General features: G+C 34.5%; 1 protein-coding gene across 3 annotated transcripts in view; it reads left to right on the top strand.

Moving 5' to 3' along the window:
* Positions 1–715: 715 nt before the first annotated feature.
* BTBD9 (BTB domain containing 9) overlaps positions 716–22,129 on the top strand; it is a 141,615-nt gene continuing 120,201 nt past the window's right edge. Inside the window, exons 1-7 of one of the 3 annotated variants that reach the window (XM_062571970.1) lie at positions 716–768; positions 2,594–2,761; positions 7,720–7,930; positions 9,240–9,603; positions 11,571–11,835; positions 13,973–14,192; positions 18,168–18,287. In XM_062571970.1, the coding sequence (XP_062427954.1) occupies positions 2,680–2,761; positions 7,720–7,930; positions 9,240–9,603; positions 11,571–11,835; positions 13,973–14,192; positions 18,168–18,287 (1,262 nt within the window). In that variant the 5' untranslated portion in view covers positions 716–768; positions 2,594–2,679. Of the gene's footprint in view, positions 769–2,593; positions 2,762–6,386; positions 6,454–7,719; positions 7,931–9,239; positions 9,604–11,570; positions 11,836–13,972; positions 14,193–18,167; positions 18,288–22,129 lie in introns of those variants that run through there. The other 2 variants (XM_062571972.1, XM_062571971.1) reach the window with 2 other exon arrangements.

Raw genomic sequence — 22,129 nt, forward strand, 5'->3', positions numbered from 1 at the left:
CCCCCAAAACCACACACACACACACAAAACAAATACACACAACAACCACCCCTACTTCTATCTGGCATACACCAGTGAAACCACCATTTTCAGCTGTGAAATGCAAGAATAGAGAAATATCTATGTTGATTCTCTTAGCCTGCATCAGCTATTACAAAATTTTAAATGTAAGATTTATGTTTAATGTTTGTATTGATCATAGACATAATGCTATTTTTGCCTCTTCTGAGGGAACAGTTCTCTTCTGCTAAATGACTAAGTAGCATGTAGTGCTTTTCCAATTGGAGGGTCTCAGTTTGTTAAGTTAATGCTCAGTTCAAGCAGTGGAAATGGAAAAGTTATCTTATTTTCGTACAGAGGTAAGTCCACATTCTCCTTATGGACAGCAGCAGCTTCCCGCTCGTTTCGACCGGAAAGAGATCGGCAAACCTAACCTAACACCTACGGGTTTAGGGCAGAAAGTTTCACGCTCGAGTCTTGAGGCTGAACGAAGCAGGCAGGAATTTGGCCTGCAGGAGGAGTGCCAGCAGGGGAGGGTCCCGCGGCAGCTGCCGCTCGCCGCGGACAGGGCGTTTGAACTAACCCGCCGGTGAACGCACGCGCTTCTGCGCAAACGCCCGCGCCGCCGCCGCCGACGTCAGCGCGCAGGAGGGCGGCTACCGTTGCTAAGTGACGTCGGCGCGCCGGTTGACGTAGCGACGGCGGCGGGCGCGGGGGGTGGAGGCGCCGCCGCCGCTGTCGCCGCCGCCGCTGTCGCCGCCGGGGCCGGTGAGTTCCCGGGGCGGGGCCGCCCTCTCCGCCGCGCCGGGCAGCTCCCGAGGCCTCCTCGGCGGCGGAGCCGGGGCGGGCGGCCCCGGGGAGCGCAGAGCTGCCTCGGAGAGCTGCTGGGGTTTTGTCGGAGAGGAGCGGGCCGCGCCTGCAGCGCCGTTCGGCGCGGGCTGGGGAGCTGGGAGGGAGGCCTCGGCGGGCCGGGCCGGGCCGGGCCGGGCCGTCTCTGCGGCACCTACCAGTTGCAGGAACGAAATGCAACTTCTAGGGGGACGTCAGCCCTAACTTCTCCGTCTGTGACCTTCATTTTGTCTCATCCTTCTCTACTGCTGTCTGCATGGGACGCTCCCTTTCCACCTGCCTTTTCCCTTGCCCGTCGACATTTTTAAGTACACAGTGCCGTGGGTGGGTTTTTTTTAGGCGTTATGGTAGTGCTCAAAAGGTTTTAGCAGGTTCTTTTGTGGTCTTTTTTTTATGTACATAGCGTTTTTTGTACTGCTATGATTCGTGAAAATTACTTTTGACATCTAGGAAAGAGTCAGATTACCATAAAATAAAAATGCTTGATGTTAACTTGTGAACAGTCTGCCTCTATTCTTTGCTTTCCCTGCAATGCACTTAGCTTGTGTTATTTTTAAAACGCATTGTGTCTACCTGTCCCCAAACCATTGTGGCATTGTTTATTTTTTTTTTCTTTTAAAATAAACCTACTGTCTATGCAGGTGTATTTGATGTGTCTTCCAGTTGTAAATCTGTAAATCTGGTGCATGAAACACACTGTTCTGTTGGGATGTATTCCCTAATACTTATTTAAAACAAATATGCAAGAATTCTTGTAAATTATTTTACCATATATTTTAATAATACAAGCCCATTTAATAACACACATTGTGTATGGGAACAAATATTTAAGTGTCCCTGTTATTTCCCCCAGAGTATTGATTAGGATATCTTCTTTGTTGGACAACTGTTTCTAGTTTGCTGGATTGAGGTGTGGTTACTTTCCTGTTTATGAGACTACGTAAAAATATTTTTTTTTCCTTCTCCTTCCTTCCTTTCTTAAACATATACTTTAAAGAAGATTAGACTATCTTTTGTTAGAGAATTTGTAGATCAAGGTATCATCTGTTTAGCAATTTAAATATAGTTTATTTTTCCTTTTAGCAGGTATGAGAATAATAGTAGTTGATATATTGGAGAGAATCATTGTTTGATATTGTATTTAAATATATAATGTTTCCATATTTCTATATTTCTACACCCTACAGTTTTGTTTTGTGTTCCTGCTCTTAAGATTAAAAGATTGCACAGGAGAAAGATTTGCAACTGCCTTAAGTAGCGTAAAAGAGATACTGAGATTTCTTGTCTTAAACTAGACAAGAATACTTAACAGAATTTTGCATACTTGAGGAATAAGATGTGTGAAACACTTTGCATAGATCTTGTTTTCTTAAGAGATTCATCTTGGAATATAGTGCAGTCAGAAACGTTGATGTTTTAGCTAGAGTGACAGCCAGAATGAAGTTTTTGTGTCTTATCATGAACAATTCAATATCAAAATATTGTTGTCATTTGTGACAGTTTTTTTAAAAAAGGTCAAAATTAAATAATGACAGCTCAAAAAAAGGAATTCTAGTGTTCTACTCTAATGTTATTAAGTGTTTTTCCATAGAACAAAGGTTTATAAAAATTATTTTTAAAAAAATCTGAGAAACATGATCTCCAGAGGCCCTTCCAACCTTACTGATTCTATGATTCTGTGAATCAATTTGGCCATGGGCCACATGTCCCCTATTTTGATGATATGTCTCATGCATTTTTTCAGGAATATGGTACATCTGTTACTGTGCAGCTGGACGTTGCTGAATAGCGTTTCCATGAGTTTGCTATTCAATCTTTTTGTTGTTCAGAATGGCAAAGAACCCTAATTTTCAGGAAGTTGCTCATCTGCCCACAGGCTACGTCCACTATAGATCTTCAGACAGCTTTACTGGTAAGTGAGCAAATGTGTTTTTTTTGAGATTCAGTTTCAGGCTTTAGTTGTATGCCATTTTTAACCATGTTGGATCAAGTGTTTTTGTATTTGTATGAACGCATTATCTGAACTCCAAAACATTGTTCCTTGTACACAGATAAACTTAGTCTTGCCATCCTATCAGAGAAGTATATCTCAGAGCAAAATGTTAAGTGTGAACACTATAGTACTGAAGCAATTAGAATGTATTTGCAAATAAGCCCTGCATGTATTTCCATGTACTTTAAGTCAAAATGCTGTAGTTTGTAATGCTGTCATGAAATGATTTGATAAAATAAGACGATAAGTTCTTTTTTTTTCTCTCTCTCTTTCTTTCTTTTTTTTTTTTTTTTTCCATTCCTTTCACAACAGTAGGGTTGGAGGTGAGAGTTAAAACCTGGGAATGACATTTACTTGAAATTATCTTTCAACATCTACATAAATAAATTCATATTACATGGGTTACGTTATTCTTGGATGCTAAACAGAAGCAGTTGTTTCCTCAGGCATACAGACTTAGTTATTAATATGATATTAAGAATTTTGGGGTTTTTTTATTGAAATTATAATTTACATTTTTTAACATACTGTGTGCATTATGGAGTTCTCATACAGACTATTTGATGCGAATAATAGCATTAGTGTGATGTTTTGGTTTAGTTGGTTTCTTTATTTTTCTTGATGCTGTAAACATCTTCATGAAGCAGGTATCAGTGGATGTCATTCATATATAATTCAATCTGATTTAATGCCTTACTGTATTTTAGATTTCAGGTTTTGTGTAGTTTTATGAAAAACTTTCTCTCTGATATTGTGGCTGTTTCATACAAGAGAGAATGTTTATGAAATATCATGAAGCTGTGTTAATGAAGTGCGTATTCTGGAAAGTTAAAGACTCAAGACTGCTGAATTAATGATCTTCAAAAAATACAGGAAGGCTTTCTGTAATCATAAGGATTATCTTGAATAAAATGTTGATTGTTTTCTTCTTAATGCTTTTTTTTAAGCTAGGGAGGCACTTCTATAAATTCAATATCTTTCTTTCTTATGAGCGTTCCACAAGGCCTTTTCAAGATTTACACTGATTTACACTTTTGCTGGTATTGTTAGACCAGAATATACTACTAAGATTTGTAATTAAATTAGAAATATTAATGCTGCTTTTGTTTCTTAAAACCTTGATTAAAGTTAAAAATTATTAAAAAACCAAACATTTCTAGTTAAACATTATTCCATTTCATGTGAAACTGAAGAAATAGTGACCAAGCTTTTATTCAAAGAATTAGTTTTATGGGCTTACATCAAATTATAATACTAGTCATTTTACTGTTAGTACTTGGGCCGACATGAGTAAGCTTAAAATTCTTCACTAACTTAATTAAAAACTTCAGCCTGAACAGTGGTATTATTAGAACATGTATTTTTTTCCCCTTCTGGTACAATTTTCTGTCTTAGTCAACATTATTATTCTGTTACTCAGAGTATAAACGAGTGTTATGTGTCCTGTGCTATGGTTCTGACAGAATCAAAGTATTTGCTTGCTTTTTCTCTCTGTGTGTATGTTGAAGTAATTACAAAAACCCCTCTATTGCCTGAGATGTCAGCTTAGTGTACCAAAACTCATATAGGAACAAATTATTTATTTGTAAAAGAACAGGAATATATCCATTACAGAGCAAGCCATATGACTTGATACAATGTTATGTTTGTGCAGTAGCCATACGGTCACACTGCCAGTGTTCTGTGAGTCTATGGTAATAGAAATTGTATTTAAAATAGTATTTTGCTGTGATTTCTATTAAAAAAACTACTTGTTCTTTAAAACACAGTAAAATGTTTTCTGAAGTAATACATTTCAAAATATTAAAACACTATTCGAATACTTCCAAGTCAGCTCAGAACCATCATGATTCCTATTTCTAGGAAAATCAGAAATTTTAGAAAATTATATTTAAGAAAATTCCTTTTGTTCAATTCAGACAAAATCTGTGTTATCTTGATGGGTACAAATGGATGATAAAGGATTGAAATGTCTCAAGGAAATGAGGCTTATTGCTCTATTTTTATAGTCCAGACTGACTTCAGAAAGTTTTGAATTCTTGCATCAGTCTGTATACTTACTGATTTGTTTTTCATAAGTTATTTTGAAAGTTTAAATAGGGTTATCAGTTATGTAAACATTTTTCATTCATCTTTTATTTACAGATTTGCAGAATACTTATGAACAATTTCTTAAATTCCTTATTCTGTGTCTGATATAAAAGCAGCTGTTTATTTTATTGAAACAGTGCTGTTTTTCAGATAACTCTTCAGTGATAACCAAAATTAGAGGGAGGAAAGTGACTTAGTACTAGTCTTTACTAAACAACTCTCAAACCAGAAGTGCAATAAACATCTCATTGTAGTTTTGCGGTTGTTGCATCGTTTTCTAGACTGTTTTGTACATTGTGACAATTCTGAGAACCTTGAATGTCTATGAAACAAACTGCAGCTGACGTATAGGGTTCTCTAAATTTCTGCTTTTATCATTTAATCCAGGGTATTGGTGTATATAAAGACTAAATCATCACTGACTTATTATTGAGTGTCCCTCATTCTATATGCTGATTCTTTTTGGGAGGTAGGTTTATATACCCTTGAGATGAAAGTGTTCTTTTGATCTTTTACATAAAATGGAAAAAAAAAATTATTAAACTTTTTACCTTGTTGGTGCATGACAAGCAGCTGCTGTGAGTAAAGCTGATATGCAACCAATGACTTTCCTTTTTCACTTTTATAGTATCTCAATTTTATTTGTGGGGTGTCTGCTCATTCTTTCAGAGAGGGAAGTATATGAAGAAAAAAGTAGAATATAGAAAAAATGAAAGTAAAAATAGATTTAAAAAACAAACATGCAAGTAGTATTTTATATGTGTGTGTGTATTTTTATATATATGTGTGTGTGTGTGTGTGTGTGCATATATATATATATATATATATATATATATATATAAATGAAGTATCATAAGAGAACATTCCTAATTAATCAAAACTGGAACTATTAGAAGCCTGATAGTTCACAATTCCTTGATAATATGTAACACTTGTAATTGGATTGCCTGACTGTTGCATGTAACAATGAAAATAACAGCAATTAGAATTGTAAGTTATACAAGTATTGAGGAGTATCCAGACCTTAGATTTGCAGTTGATACATTCTTTTGTTTGCCCCTTTGGTGTAATAGAGCTTTACATTTTGAAAACATTTCAGTTCTATTATGGTCTATAAACTCTCAAATAATTGTTATGTTGTGATGAATATTACTGCTAGTATAAATGGATTCAACTTGATTGTTATGAGTTAAGTTATTTGTGCTTGTTGAAAAATAAATGTTAGTGGAAGTATATCTGTTACATGAATCTGTTTGGTGCAGAGTTGCCTTAGTTAATTGCAAGTTAGCCCCTGCAAGCAGAAGAAGCAATCTGTTACTATGAAAAATACATGAAAACTAATGTATTCTCCTGTTAGGGTAAAAGAATGACTTTATATACTATCCTGTGTTCATAGATAGACAGCATCCAGTATCTGTGATGTCCACGTCAACACATGGCTTCTAATTCAAATGGTAGAGAGAGCCTGAGGAAAGCTGAGTCCTGTTCCTATTTGTGCTGTGACCTATATTATCAATTTAGTATGTTGTATCTGTCTTTCTCTTATTTTATTTTCTATTTATACCCTTTCTGATTAGTTTAATTGCAAGTTCTTTGGCTGCAATTCTACAGTCTCTTAATTTCAGGTATTATGGAAGTGAAAATAATACTTAACCCAATATATGTTAGGCTTTTCTGTAGGAATGGAAGTAACTGGAAACAGATGTGTATTTTCTGATCACATTTTATATATAGCTACATAAATGCATTAATGTCATGAATATTTCCTTTTCTAGATGAATGGTAGGTATGCACAGTGTGTGATTTTATCATTTTGCTGTTACTTTTGGCGCACTGTCTTTCCCGAGTACTAAGTACGCACCCATTTTTGAAAAGTGGCCAGCTCCTGCAGCACAGAAAGTATTTGAAAGTATAGTTGAATTATTATTTGAAACAGCTAACTTGATCTTATTTAGAAGTAAACTGTACTCTAAGAAATAAAAGTAACTGATTTAAGACTTGAATTCTGCTGTGAATGCTTTTTGCAGTGAAACTACCTAGAGTCTTAGATGCATAAATAAACAAATTAAGAAAAAGAAAATCCTTATGAATTAAGAAATAACAAAATGATTCTATAGAAGATATGAATAGGATGTTCATCTCTATTGTAAATCAGTAGTGTGCTACATTTATGATACCGAGGTTTTATTGTGGTTTTATTTTCCTCAATATGAGGGAACAACAACAACAAGAACAAGAAAACTGAGCAGAAAGAATAAAACAAATTGTACATTGTGAAACTTTGCTCTTTGACAAACTTTGTATATTAATTATTAGAAGTCATTATAAATTCTGGAAAGTTAATTAGATTTCTACAAGAATGAATTATGAACACCAATAATTTTACTTATCACTGATAAAATTACAGTAGAGATTTCAAAGTTAAGACTAAGCTTCTTTGATCAAATAATTTTTCTGTAATTTATGAGCATTTTAATTCAGATAAATTGTTTTTGAATGGTAGTTTTACTTAAAATTGTTTAATTTTTAATTCTTTTTGTTGAAGCTTTTTTTATTTTGAATAGATGGATTGACAGAGTAGTGAGGTGAAGGAATTCTCTGAAATATTTGCTGTGAAAAGAATGGATGCTAACTGAATTGAGTCCTGTTATAACTGAATTATAATTTGATTACCCTGGAATAAGATTTAGAATTTATATTATTCACTTATTTTCACGGTTATGATTTGATCTTTGTCATTTTTTAATGTGGCTTTATAATGCTGGTTATTTTATTTTTCCCTTTAGGCTACCAATATCATCATCCCTCCAAGATGAGTAACAGCCATCCACTTCGCCCTTACACAGCTGTGGGTGAGATTGACCATGTTCACATTCTGTCAGAGCATATTGGTGCTCTAATGAATGGGGAAGAATATAGTGATGTTACCTTTATTGTGGAAAAGAAACGTTTTCCAGCACACAGAGTGATCCTGGCTGCTAGGTGCCATTATTTCAGGTGAAGTATAGCTTTTTGTCAAGACTCACAGGAAATTTTCATGCAGATAAGATAAACATTGTTTCTCTATGAACTTTTCAATGTGTAATCATCTGTCCATTGAGCGTGACCTTTTCTGTGTGAATGTTTCCCAGCACATCAAATGATTGTGTCCGGATATAAAAAGATAAATAACATGTCATGATGTTATTCTTTTGACCTTCATAAAATTGGACTTTGAAGTCATCTTTCTCTTGAATTTGTGAAACTAACTTCAGAACAAAAAACTTTGCTATAAAATTGTTGCAGTTTCTCAGAGTGTGGTTGGTATGCTGCTGTGGAAACATTCATTGAAAACTTTAATGTTGACATATTGAAATTGAGCATGTAAAAAGGTCTGGCTGATGCAGGTTAAATCGGTAAAATATTTTTTTAAAAAAATAAAGGGTAGAGGTAGGAGTAGACTAATCCAGCTTCCCCCCGCTCCTTTTAAAGAGCTGGGCATTTTCACTCTAAATACAATTAACTATACTTCCTGGTAGTCCTCTGCCAGTTAATTTTGTCAGAGGGATAAGCTGATACTAAGCTGAAATGTGAATGTAAATAGTATTCAAACTGCTTATCATATTTTAAAAAATGTGTCACTGATGTGTTGATTTTTTTTCAAGATTCAGCACTTCAGCAGAGTTGTTTTGTGCTGGTTTTAGAGTAAGAAGCAGAGGATCAACAATCCTGAGATTTACTAATCTGACCTTGTTATTATGGTGATTTCACTTGTGTTCTGAAAGGTTTTTAGAATTAGATGTTTTTATTGTGTTTGCGTTTTGGTGGGGGGTGTTTGTTTTAGTGCTTTCAGTGAGGAAGTAAAAAAGTGCCGGGATGATATATGAACTTCTGCTTTATAAATTATTGTTTCAAGTAACGATGGAGCAATTGTTCTGTGAGATTAAAAACATGATACGTTAGAATTCTGTTCCTGTGCAACTGCTTTAAGAGCAGATCTGCATTTTAAATACCAAGCATAAGAGTTTTTCTTTTCTAATTTCCTAAATTCTTTTTTATTTAATTTTTTTAAATAGTTTTATATTTTTATATATGTTTTATTTATACTTTTATTCTATATTTTTATATTTTATGTATTATGTACATAACTTATAATTTTTATAAATTTTTATGTAAAAATACTTACTTTATCCTATCTCTTTTGGGACTGCTCTAAAGCCATATATTCTTGTTTCTATTTTTTTTTCTGTTTCTTTTGTTTGTTTTTTTTTTAAGTAGTGCAAGTGTTGTTAGAATGTAAATATCTCAAATTTTATCTTTTTAATAGAGCATTATTGTACGGCGGAATGAGAGAATCTCAGCCTGAAGCAGAAATTCCTCTTCAGGACACCACTGCAGAAGCATTTACAATGCTGCTGAAATATATTTACACTGGTCGTGCCACACTACGAGATGAGAAGGAGGAGGTCCTCCTAGACTTCTTAAGCCTAGCACATAAATATGGCTTTCCAGAACTGGAGGATTCCACATCTGAGTATCTTTGCACCATACTTAATATTCAGAATGTTTGTATGACCTTTGATGTTGCCAGTCTTTATTCACTTCCCAAATTAACTTGTATGTGCTGTATGTTCATGGATAGAAATGCCCAAGAGGTGCTCTCTAGTGAAGGCTTCCTAACACTTTCTAAGGTATATCTTTTTTTTTTTTTTTTTTTCTTTTTGGTCAGGAAAGTTAATCTTACTCTGTTTTATGCTACCATTAGTATTTTATCGTAAAGTGAAAGTGAAAGTTTACAGATCTATTAACAGATATCACTATATGCTAATGAAACTGTGGCAGTTGGAAATGTTTGAACCAAGGAGAAATGAAAATCCTGGTGATCCATTCTGAATTTTTAATGTATTTAATTCCAACCTGTCAGTATAGTTATATATATATATATATATATATATATATATATGCTAATAGAGTACTCTAATAGGTGGGAATGGGCAACCTAATCTTACTTTTTCTTTTTTAATCTGTCCTTGATATAATATTATCTGGTTTCTGAAAACTGGCTACTGGATGTAAAGCAAAAGACTTGAGAAGATAGCAGAAGATACCCCATTCTGTTAATTTCTTGATATAGGCTGTCTCTGTGAAGGGTAACTTTCTTCAGTCTAAACTAAAGCACCTTGAAGGTTGCTGTGATTTATACTCATTGCTGATTGTTGTCATATTCCAAAATCATGGAATATGGGAGCATTATGGGGTTTGGGGGAGGGTCTCTTTTTTCATGTTAGTTGTGTAAATATTTGTGTAGGAATCTGAGAGAGTTCTGTGCCATTGAAATGTTTAAATTGCTCTGCCATGAACCTTGTTGAGCTGGATCACAGAATCACAGAATGGTTGAGGTTGGAAGGGACCTTTAGAGATCATCTAGTCCAACCCACCCCTGCTCCAGCAGGGTCATCTAGAGCACATTAGACAGGACTGCATCCAGGCGTGTTTTGAATATCTGCAGAGAAGGAGACTCCACAACCCCTCTGGGCAATTGGTTCCAGTGCTCTGTCACTCTCACAGTAAAGAAATTCCTCCTCATATTCAGGTGGAACTTCCTGTGGTTGTGCCTGTTGCTTCTTGTCCTGTCACATGGCACCACTGAAAAGATTTTGGCCCCATCCCCTTTGCATCTCGCAGCTGTTCCTCATAGGGGAGATGCTCCAGTCTGCTGTCATCTTTGTGGCCCTATGCTGGTAGTTCCATGTCTCTCTTGTACTGGATCTAATAGTGCTACAGTGTTTTCACATGGTATGCATGTGAAGCAGCCTCATACCTTGAAAGAATGATTGTTTAATAAAGATTAGTGTATTTAGAGCATGTTGTCAAGGTGAACAAAAATTAGCAAACTAACTTCGTTCATCAGGAAGCACGTACTTCTTGTCTTTGGCAGAGTCAGTCCTGGCATGTAAAAGAGGAATGTTCTTTCCTGAGGCAAACTCCTGATTGTTCTCCTTACTAAATGAAAATCAAAAAGCTATTCTTTTGTTCTCAGTTTGCAATCAGTGTTTGTTTTCACATGAAAAAGAGCTACTGAGAATTTGTTGATACTAAATTCATCCCAAAAGAGAGACGAAAGAGGAAAACAAACCATTTCTAACTATTTAGGTTTAAAAAGGTGATTGCAAGCCAAAATTGATTTTATCATCAGTTTTATCAGCCTGTGTTTGAAGGAATGCTTTGCACCATTCTGCCAAATCCAAAAATAACTTCTTAAATTCCCAAGGAAATCTAAAGCAGTAACTTGGAATAAAATTCACTTGAAGTTTTCCACAGTTCTGTTCTGTTGTATTTCTCCTGATGGTTTTTGGTTTTTAATATTGCCTGTTATTTATTTCAAAGACTGCATGATTCTTGCATAAGTAGCTAGAACATATGAACCATAAATACAATACTGAAACCAAAAACTTTTTTCTTTTTTAAATCTGAGAAACTAGATTAGAATTCAGGAATCTTAAGGAAACTTTGACTGCTTCTCTGAATTAATAGCTTTAGACACTCCTCGGGAATTATTTTTAATAACTTCCAATTAAAACGTCTGTTAATTTTTGCTATATTTTAGATTTTAATTTTCTTTGCCTTTTTTTTTCCTTGATGTTTTTTCCTTTTCTAGGCTGCTCTCCTAAATATTGTACTAAGGGATTCATTTGCAGCTCCTGAGAAGGACATTTTCCAAGCTTTGATGAATTGGTGTAAACATAACCCCAAGGAAAACCATGCTGAAATCATGCAAGCAGTACGTTTGCCGCTAATGAGTCTAACAGAACTGCTAAATGTTGTAAGACCTTCTGGATTGTTGTCACCTGATGCCATCCTAGATGCCATTAAAATTCGTTCTGAGAGTCGGGACATGGACCTCAACTACAGGGGCATGTTAAGTGAGCATCTTTCTTTTTTAATTTTTTTTTCTGATTGGTGAGGGACAGACTATAATTATCTGGAGGATGTGCTTAATATGTTTTTTGAGTTTTTATCTATTATTACTCCTTGTAAAAGGCTTATATAATGAAATATATCTTTATGTACTATTCTTGACATTGGAATTCCTCAAATAGTAGGTAATACTATTCAGCATATTTCCTTATTGGTATATTGGATACTGTTCAAACATATACATTGTAGTGAGCTTTTTTTCTTGAAGAAATACTGTTTTATTAAACTGTTTACTGTTTTACAAAAATACTAAACATAAGAATGCATCTCTTTTAGGATATTCAGCATATTTTAATGATGCTATCTTTTTTATTTTGAGAATTTTTAAATGCTTTTTACCTTATTTTTGATTTTCGTCTTGCTTTTCGTGTTTGCCTGTACAATGTGTTTCCCGAAACTATATAATAGAAGCCTAAAATGCTTGAAGCATTTTATTTAATTCTTGTTGTCTGTGCTCTATGTTAATTTAGCAAGAACATGTAATGCCTAGCAGAACGTTTTATAAAGAAATTGTTTATTTGCTGTTTAATGGGTGAGTTATAAAGAGTATTTGCCCTGGAGTGCAAAATAACGTTAAATGATCTTTTGGAACCTGCACTGTAGTATCTCAGTCATGAAGGATGAGACCTGAAATGGAAAATCGCTTTCTTAGAACTGCATCTCCTCTTTGTTCTCTCTTGGAAGTTGCAGGTATTAATATTTAAGCATCTGAGTTAATATTTAAAAAATCCTATCATACAAGACATTCTGTTGGTAGTGCAACAGATAAATATGAAAAAGTTAAATGGTGCCTTCTGACTTCCTTCTTCATAGTCATGTCTCAATTAATAATAATATGCTCCTAATCTGTAGATTTCTACCCCTGTCGAAATCATAGCTTCTAAGAGAACTGAATTTCTGTGTTGTTGTAGTACTACTCGAGACTTTTGGGACTTCTGCAGAAACACTGTGGCTATGTGCAATTTTGTGATTGTGCATCAGTGTATTTGATGCATTTTGTAGTAGTACTACAACACAATATGGTTAAAATTTTACCCTTTCAAATTCTGTTCTTTAGGTATGAGATTTATCATATCATTAAAATTCATACTTCTCTTGTTAACTTGTCTAAAGAGTCCAGGAGGCATCTCTTCATCATTTAGTGTTCAGATCATGTTTTCAGGCTTGTCTTCTCAAACAAGACAGTTACATGTCCTATATTTAATGAAAACTTTTTTAAAAAGCTTTTTAACTCTGTATTGTTTTGCTTTTTGAGTTAGGGAATGTTGTTATCCACAGTTATCTTGATGAAAGATTTATTCCTAGAACAGGTTTATTACTGTGAAATGGTGGCATTAAGGCTCCCTTAAGCATATTGATTTGAAGCCCAAGAAGCCACTAGGAAGTCTTCCATTAGCTTCTGTGGTCATTCACTCAGGTTCATTTAGCTTTGCGGAATACTGGAAAGTTGTATAGCTATTAAAAACCATGGCTATACCATTCTGCAAATGGATGGTGCGTGCGCATATACGGAATGAGAGACCAAGTATGCCAGAAGTGTCTAACCAGGAAGAAAGTAATGACTGAATGAGGAAGATACTTTAGAATTCTGTAAAATTATGAAAGGCACTGAGAATATAAATACTGCATATTAGTAGATGGTTACTATTTATTACTACTATGCATGAACTCATGGGCATCAAATGAAATGGAGGAAGTAGAGTTTTTAAAATACATTTTGTTAAAGTGCGTGATTGTGATCATAGTTTTTCATTGTGCTTTAGAATCAAAGTATAAACAGTTCTTATAAAAGCTGTGAGGGGGGAAAATCATAAAATGATCCATTCTTGGCTGTTATTTACAGAGATACAGTTTATGGCATGGGAAACAGCTTTGTGTTGCTGGAAGTTAAATGGATTTACAGGAAGAGTATTACTCTGCACTGGTACTTTTTGTACTTTTTCCTTAAGCACGTGTTTGTGACCACTGGTGGAGGAAGGATACTGGCAATAAATCTTCATTCTGACCTAAGCAGTTGATGTTCAGAGAATGTAATTTGCATTGTGGGAATGTAAATATTAAGCAATTATTTCCTTTTCTTAGTACCAGGGGAAAATATTGCAACAATGAAGTACGGAGCCCAAGTTGTAAAAGGGGAGCTGAAATCTGCTTTGTTAGATGGGGACACTCAGAACTATGACTTGGATCATGGATTTTCTCGACATCCGATCGATGATGATTGCCGTTCTGGTATTGAAATTAAACTAGGCCAGCCATCAATAATCAACCACATAAGGATACTTCTATGGGACAGAGACAGTCGGTAGGTATGAAGTTGGTATAAAAAGGGAAAGTAATGCTTTCTGTACCTGTGCTAACATATAAATGCTAAATGTTCATGAATATTTATAGAAATGTCATGATACAGTGTTGGAGATGGCACTGACAATTTTTATTTGAAAAAAATCTTTTTTTAAATACAATTTTGGTTACTTACACAGCAGACCATGTTTTGTGATCTTAAACTGTGTCATAATGTCTCGTATTCTCTGTATCGTTATTGAATAGCTTATATTACTAGTAACAGTTCAAATAATTCAGTTTTCTGTTTGCCACTTAGTCTTCATCTGTTTTTATTTGTTTGAATAATAACATTTAGGTTTTGGGTTTTTTTTTTTTGTTTTTTTTAGAAAGCATGTTATTTACATATTTGTGTTCCAAACATTGAAGGAATGTTTGTTCAAAGTTTTTCATTTTATCAAAATCATTTAGTAATAACATATTTTTGACAATAATTCACAGATAGTGAAATTGTACTATCTAACTGCAGGAGTTAATACAAGCCTCTCTGGTGAGACTGGTGAAGTATAAACTATCATGGATACCTTAGCCAAAACTAACTTAATATTTATTCTCAACTACTTAACATTTTTATGGAATGCATGAAAGATCAGATTATGTATCTTTGAACAGCTAAGTGGCTGTATAAGCAGGAAAATTACAAGGTTCTTTTTATCTGACAGATTAAATATATTCGTTTTATAACTTGCCATCACAAACATTTTGCAATTTAGTAGACGGCTTGCGTAGACAGTTGCTATTACTTTTTTATTAAAAATAATAGAACAAGATACTTACTACAAATGTAATAACATGTTAAAAATATAATAGATTTTATATTGCTTCCAGACTAAACAGTGTATAATTGCAAAACAGTTGTCCTTTCTGTCTTTTTAAATAGGTTGCATTATTTTAAAACAGGAACTCTTTAGAACTTTTTTTTACTAAATTTTATTTTTAAATAACATGAGAACTTATTTTAAATATGAACTACAGTTATTAGTCATTCATAATAACCTGCCTGAATTTTTAAGCCATTTTGACGTAAGTTAAGCTAATTCAGAACAACTGAAACTTATACTTTTTCTCTTTTCTTTTTTTGAAAGATTGAAAAGCTAAGCATTTAAAGGTAAAAGAAATTGCTTTGTTTAATATTAAACTAATTGTCAGAGGTCAACCAACTAAACCAAGTATTTGGTCAAATTTGAAAATTTATTAGAGGCATGCTAATAATGAGGAACTCTCTAGCAGTTTTAGAGAGGTTGTAAATGTTAAAAATGTTCCTCATGTGGATAAATCAGCCAACAACTGCTGAAACTAGGGCATAAGCTCCCCCCCCCCCCCCCGACCTGTTTCTTAGGACATCAAATGGAAGAGGCAATTTTTGAATAAATTGTCTTGTATCTTTTCTCTGTGGCTTGTAGAATAAACCACTGGTGGTGTGGCAGAATATCAGCCAAGGTGGACCTCTAGAATGGCATTTTCTCGGCTGAAAATACTTAGGTTACAGTGATTTAAGATCTAGTTACAGTGTCATCCTGATCTTTTTCTTTTCTATGGAGAGTTTCATATTGGATTCTCAGTCTTTGCTTCCTGTCAGGCATATTGTCTGAACTGTCATTTTTTTTCATGATAGTTAAATTATATGAAATAAATGCAAACGGATGCATTTGGAATACTTTGTCCAGTTATGGACTCTCCAGTACAAGACACTGACATGCTGAAATGGGTTCGGCAAAAGGACATTGAGATAATGAGGACTGGATCAAACAGTGTATAAGAAGAGGCTGAGAGAACTGGATTTGCTAAATTTTAAGAGAAGAGTAAAAGGAAGGATCATATTGCCGACTTCATTTATTTAATGTAAGAATTTAGAGAAGGTAGGGCCAGACTCCTTTTAGAGCTGTGTGCTGAAATGACAAGGGACAGGGGACAAAAGTAGCAACAAGGGAAATTCCAATCAAATATTAGGAAAATATTCATAATGGGGGTAATCAAACATGAAAAGTTTGCCCAGAGATGCGATGTATCTCAATCCTTGGCATTACTAGCCAGACCAGACCCGGGAGAAATCTGCTGTAATTTGCCCTTGCTTTGAGTGAGGGCTTGGACCAGGCAATTTCCAGACATCTCTTCCAACCTATTTTATGCTTAATTTTAAGAATTGCCAACCACTCATTTGCATCTTCCGCATGTGGTACGTGAATGATGTAGTTTTCAAAGGAGGGATTTTGACAACCCTACAAGCATATTGTGGCTTCTTGTTAAATGATGCTTTAAACTACTCATTTTCCTTAACTTTCTCTGTGAAGCTCAGGCTTATCAGATATCTTTATACAGATAATATGTATTTTACATTTTGAATGGAACATTACCTCTTAATATAGGTATGTTTTGCATCTGTTGTAATGTAGATGCTATTACCAAATGAATCTAAGGTATAAAAGGGCTAAGGAGACTAGCTGTCCAGACTGCATCTGCCAAAAAGATACTGTCCTTAAGAAAATAAAAGCCATTGTATCATGTATGATAATGGTATTTTTGGGGATTTTTTTTTTCTTGGATCTTTACAAACTGATAGGATGTTGCAAACTGGTTACAAATTTGCATTATTCTAGGTACAGTGTTGTGAGGATCCCTGAATCCTCACCACACAGAGGACAAATAATAACTTTTGGATCCAACATGCATGTGTGGACTGGCTCCAGAACACTGTAGCCTGATTTGGTCAAATATGCATATGCTAGTAATAAATGAACTATGTTTCAGTATTTTCTTATGTGAGTTGTGAATATGACATGCTTCATTGTTGTGTATGTGAAAGCTGATAATGAACTGACATTTTAAAGACCCTTTATATTAGCTTTCTGGGTGCATAAATTAGTTTTTACAGAGTTATCTAACACTTTAAGTGTTTTTGAAAAATATCACTTTAGATGTCTGTCCGTCCACATCCTTAGCAAAAAAAAATGGGAAGTGTTAGGATGGCATTACTGGCATTATTGTTTGATGGAAAGCATTACTGCTTAATAAAAAAAATAATAATAAAAAAGAGACCATAGATATCTGGAAGAGCAACCGTTACTTTAGAAATCAGTGTGAAAGGAGAGTAACAGCTAACACGATCTGGTTGAAATGCTTGTGAAGACTGCAGACTAGTATGTTAAAAGGAAGTAAATATTCTGAAGCATAATTTACAATGAAGTACATATAATCCACAAGAAGCACAAGTGAAGGTTCTATTGCATTGTAAGACAAGTATTGCTGTTGTAGATACAATATGGAAATACCTATGGCTCTTTAATGTTAGTCTGGATTTGCTTTCTCCAAACAGTAAAACTATGAAGTTAACATCATTGATAAAGCAAGAAGACACAGATTTTGTTCTTGATGAGGAATTTTTGGAATGTTTAACTGACTAGTGACAGGCTTAACAATATATATCATGAATAAATGAGAGGGTCAGAAGAGATGAAGGATAAGTAAATTTGCTTTTTTTCCAGTGAAGAATTCTACTTTGAATTTACGATCTGCTAAATATTCTTTGATTTTCCTTGTTAATACGGCAAAAGAAATAACTGCAGTGCTGGTTTTATCCATGCAGAAAGAATCCAAATTATTATTCTGTGGCTCAAGTATGTAAGATGAGTGAGTTTAAAGGTTTAATTCCTTTTGTTTGAGAGAAGACTGTCTCATCTTATTACTGCTGATTGTGAGTCTTTGGATGTTTTAAGTTATTCTGAAAATACCTGTAACATAACAAGTGAGTTTATTTTTAAAGCTGGTTTGAAATAGGGACCTCTTTTTGGAGGTCTTGGACACAAGTCTATAGGTAGGAACAAATAGCCTTTTATTCAGCACAATTGAAAATCCAAAAGAAAGCGTAAAAGTCAATATTGAAAATGTGGCTACTTGTATTCTAATTACTTTTGTTCTGTTGTTTTTTGACAATCCAAAGATCTTATTCCTACTACATTGAGGTGTCCATGGATGAGTTGGATTGGATTCGAGTTATTGATCACTCAAAGTACCTCTGTCGATCTTGGCAGAAGCTTTACTTTCCTGCTCGTGTCTGCAGGTTAGTTCATCAATGTAATGTTGCATTGCTATCATTAAATAACGTAGACGCTAGAACCAAGTTGCTGGATTTTTCAACTGCATTATGCATTTCTGATAATATATTACGTATACAACTTTCATCAGTCATATTAAAAAATTAGACCATCTCAGTGAGTGCTTTCTAATATCTGTATAGCTGATAAATTGCAGACCTCAAGTATCAAAAGTCTGGTGCTTCCATCTCTATGTGCATCTTTAAGTCATACTCACCTTTCCTCTTGCAGCTGCATTCTGAAAACATAATGTGTTTTTGCACTGTGGTAAGCATCTTTCATTAACTCTGAAAAGTTTAAAATGCTTTTAATTACTGATAATACAACTTGGATAGCTCTTTTTTTTATATATATATATTTTCTGCTGTTGCACTGAGATTTTTAACACCTAGTTATGAAAGTCAGAATGGAGAGAATTAGGATTAGGGAAACTTGATCAATGCTTTGTGTAAGACAGCAGTTGGATGAGTTTAATCATCATGTGGATGGTGATGTCTTTACTGTAGGAACTGGGAATTCTGGGAGAAGCTTTGTGGCCACCACTGAAGCCATCTGACTCTAAAACTCATTTGAGCTCCCTGACAGAGGGTGCTAATCTGAGTTCCAAAGCCACGCTATGATCATTAGAATCTGTGTCATAGACCCAAAGAAAAAAATGCTCTATTTATTGCAATAATTATTCTGTAGATAGAAACTATTTATTAACCACACCAGTTCTTGGGGTCTTCGAGAAAGGGAAATGCTTTCTCTTCCACAGATGACATTCTGTTGGCAGTCTGGACAGTTGCAGTTTGGACGGAAAGTAGTGGAACTTCTCTAAATTCTTTCAAAAGACAGTCATCCAAAGTCTTGCCTGAAAGCAATAAACATCAGTTCATCTGTTTGTCACCCCTCTCTCCTCGCATCAGTCTTCATCTCTGAGGGGAATAAGATTGTTACATATGCTAAATTTTGAGAACATCCTTGTTTTACTTTGATTTAGGCTCTTTGTGGCTTTGTCTGAAAGCAGAGAGAGGAAAGAATAGAGGGAAGAATGTTATTCCAGAGGTTCAGGTGGTGCCAGAATTTAATCATTTTTGGTTGAAAAGGACCTCTGAATCCTCCTTAAATGACATGCCCCCTCTCCAAGGAGCAGATTACCAAGTGGATGTTCAATTCATTCTATTATCATTTGCTATTCATTGATGTAAATTCCTAGATTGGATATGGTGGTATTTGTCTCCAACATTGTTAGTACAGATTTAAAATATAAGCCAAATGAGATTATCTCAAAATGTATTCCTTGAACATTTGTCATTCTATTTTGACAAATAAGAATTATGCGTACACTTCGAAGGGCAGATAGGCTTTAAGTGGATTATGAGATCTGTCCAGAAAGAAATTGTCATCAAATTATTAACAGATAATGAAAAAAAAAATCACTCAAATTGAAGGCATAAAACACCTTCTCTCCCCATTTTTAAAGGAAGACTGCATGTAATTTAACTCAGCAAATCCTTCACATTTATTAGCACTTGGTTAAGCACTGCATTATTTTAAGCCTTATAACCAAAATTAGTTATGTGTTTGCATTGCTTGACATTGCTTTTGCTGTATATTCTTGAGTCAGTAAACCCCAGTGCTAAAATTTTCCTTTTTGTGGGCAACAATTGTGGAATGCATTGCAAACATCATACTTTGCTCTGCCTTGTGGCCATTATTTTTTATGTTTGTTTCCCTGTGGTTTTAGTAATGTGGTTATATTCTCCTTGCAAGCAACCACTTAGGGAACCTTGCAGATTTTTTTTTTTTTTTTTAAGTTTGTATGTGTTGTGAACAGAACATGCTAAACTAATTATCTTTCACAGTGTCGTCTTTTTTGCAGTATAGATTTGAGAATGATTTTTAAAAGAGGATGATTTTAGCTGAAGATGCTTTATAGCGTCAGTGAGAAGACTTTGAGGAACAAGGGAGAATTTAACCGTGATTGTGGACCGGGGCTATTTCTGCATTGGCTGCAGTTCTTATTTACATGCTTTTCTTAACATAAGAGAGTGGAACTAGACAGATTCTGTACTTTATGTTGAAGGAAAGCCTGTTGTGTTTAATGCACTGGAACAATTATTCAAATACTAGTTATGCAAGTTGAGAGCTGTCAAGGGCTGAACTAGCATGCTCTTCTTAGTTTTAAGAAATTACCCTAGCATTTCCACGTAAATAAATACTGGTTGAGTTTATTTCCTATTTGCAAGTATGCAGTTTTTTCGCCTTTCCTTTTTTTTTTTTTCCTTTTTTCTGAAAACTGTTTACTTTTCTCTTGGATGAATCTTCATCCTATCTCATCCATTTACAGATCTATATTTCTCTGTAATCAATGCACTTTTTGTAGAAGCTGGATGAGAAAGATGCAACTTTGTGGCTGTTGTTAAATAAAATAAATGACAATCTATATCACAATGAACTAAGACAAATTCAGTCTGCGTAATCACTGCTTTATTGTATTATGAGTATCATGCTCTCTGTTGTAACTTTGATTTTGGTTATTTGGAACATTGCGTAATACCCATATTAGTTTTGCAATTATGAACACTGTTGTGCTTTTTAGGAAAGAGATTTTGTAGCTGGCAAGTCATATACCAAGGCATCCAAACTGGTTAGATAGGCTCATGGATCTCAGTAAAATGATGCGACTATTTACACTCATTATTTCTTCTCGTTACTCTAACCTGTGTTTTACTAGATTAAATAACTTTTGGTAGCCATAGCCTTCACCTAGATTAGCACATGAAAATAGAAGAAAAGAGACTGAAAACTCTGAATTTCTTTATTTCTGGTGAGCAGATAGTTTATGCTACAATGCTATGCTTTCTCAGACACAGTTGATCTATTTTTTTACTTATAGGATATGATCCCTGACTACTTCTGATTCAAGCTATTTTGTACAAGGAAGATTATTTCATAGGCATTGAAGTTTATCATAAAAGATGAGAGGATGTTGCTATATATTGTGGATTTTTTAGTAAGAGACAGTGCTGGGTACAAGACTTGGGCTTTTTAAAAGACAATAGTATATTGAGAAAGATTTTTAATTTTTGCTTTAAATATTTTACAAGACATCATTCTACCACCTTTAAGAATTGAGCAGCCATACAATGTTGCAAATAAGAGAGGGGAATATAAGGTAACTTTTTAATTTGGCTCTGTATTTTTGAAATGAGCAGTTTCTTTTGTCTCCATTTCACCGTTTGCACTTAAAGCAATTTTATTGTAAAGCTGTAGACATCTTTATAAAAAGGATGGAAGACAGAAGGTAATCTTATTTGCAGGTCCCTGGCAGAATTAGGAAAGAGTATTAAGTTTTTAGTTAATGCAACTACCTGTTTTAATAGTTTTAGGCAATATAGATAAGCATACTTGTGTTTGTTATCCTTGTGTGGTTTGTTACTGATTTTGAAATGAATATTTTTCTTCTGTATCTTGAAGTACCTTTTGATATGTGCAGCAGTATAATCAGTTCTTTTGTTCATCTGAAAAAATTAGCTCCAGCTTCTTGATAATATTAAAACAAAAAAAAAAAAAACCTATTTCATGCACTTTACTTAGTGCACAGAAGACAACACTGGATTTTCTTGTCTCAAAGAAATTAGTGATAAACTTCATAGAGGAATTTCGTATAGGGTATTTTTAATGAACCATGAGGACATAAGTTCATATAGGAAGCATTGCTGCTCACTCATTTAAAAATAAATAAATAAAAATTTGTAGCTCCTCAAATAGTGATAGTAGATAGGGTTGCGATTCTGGCTCACAATTTTTTCTTGAAATAAAA

The sequence above is a fragment of the Rhea pennata genome, chromosome 3, assembly GCF_028389875.1.
Source record: "Rhea pennata isolate bPtePen1 chromosome 3, bPtePen1.pri, whole genome shotgun sequence".
NCBI classification, from domain to species: domain Eukaryota; kingdom Metazoa; phylum Chordata; class Aves; order Rheiformes; family Rheidae; genus Rhea; species Rhea pennata.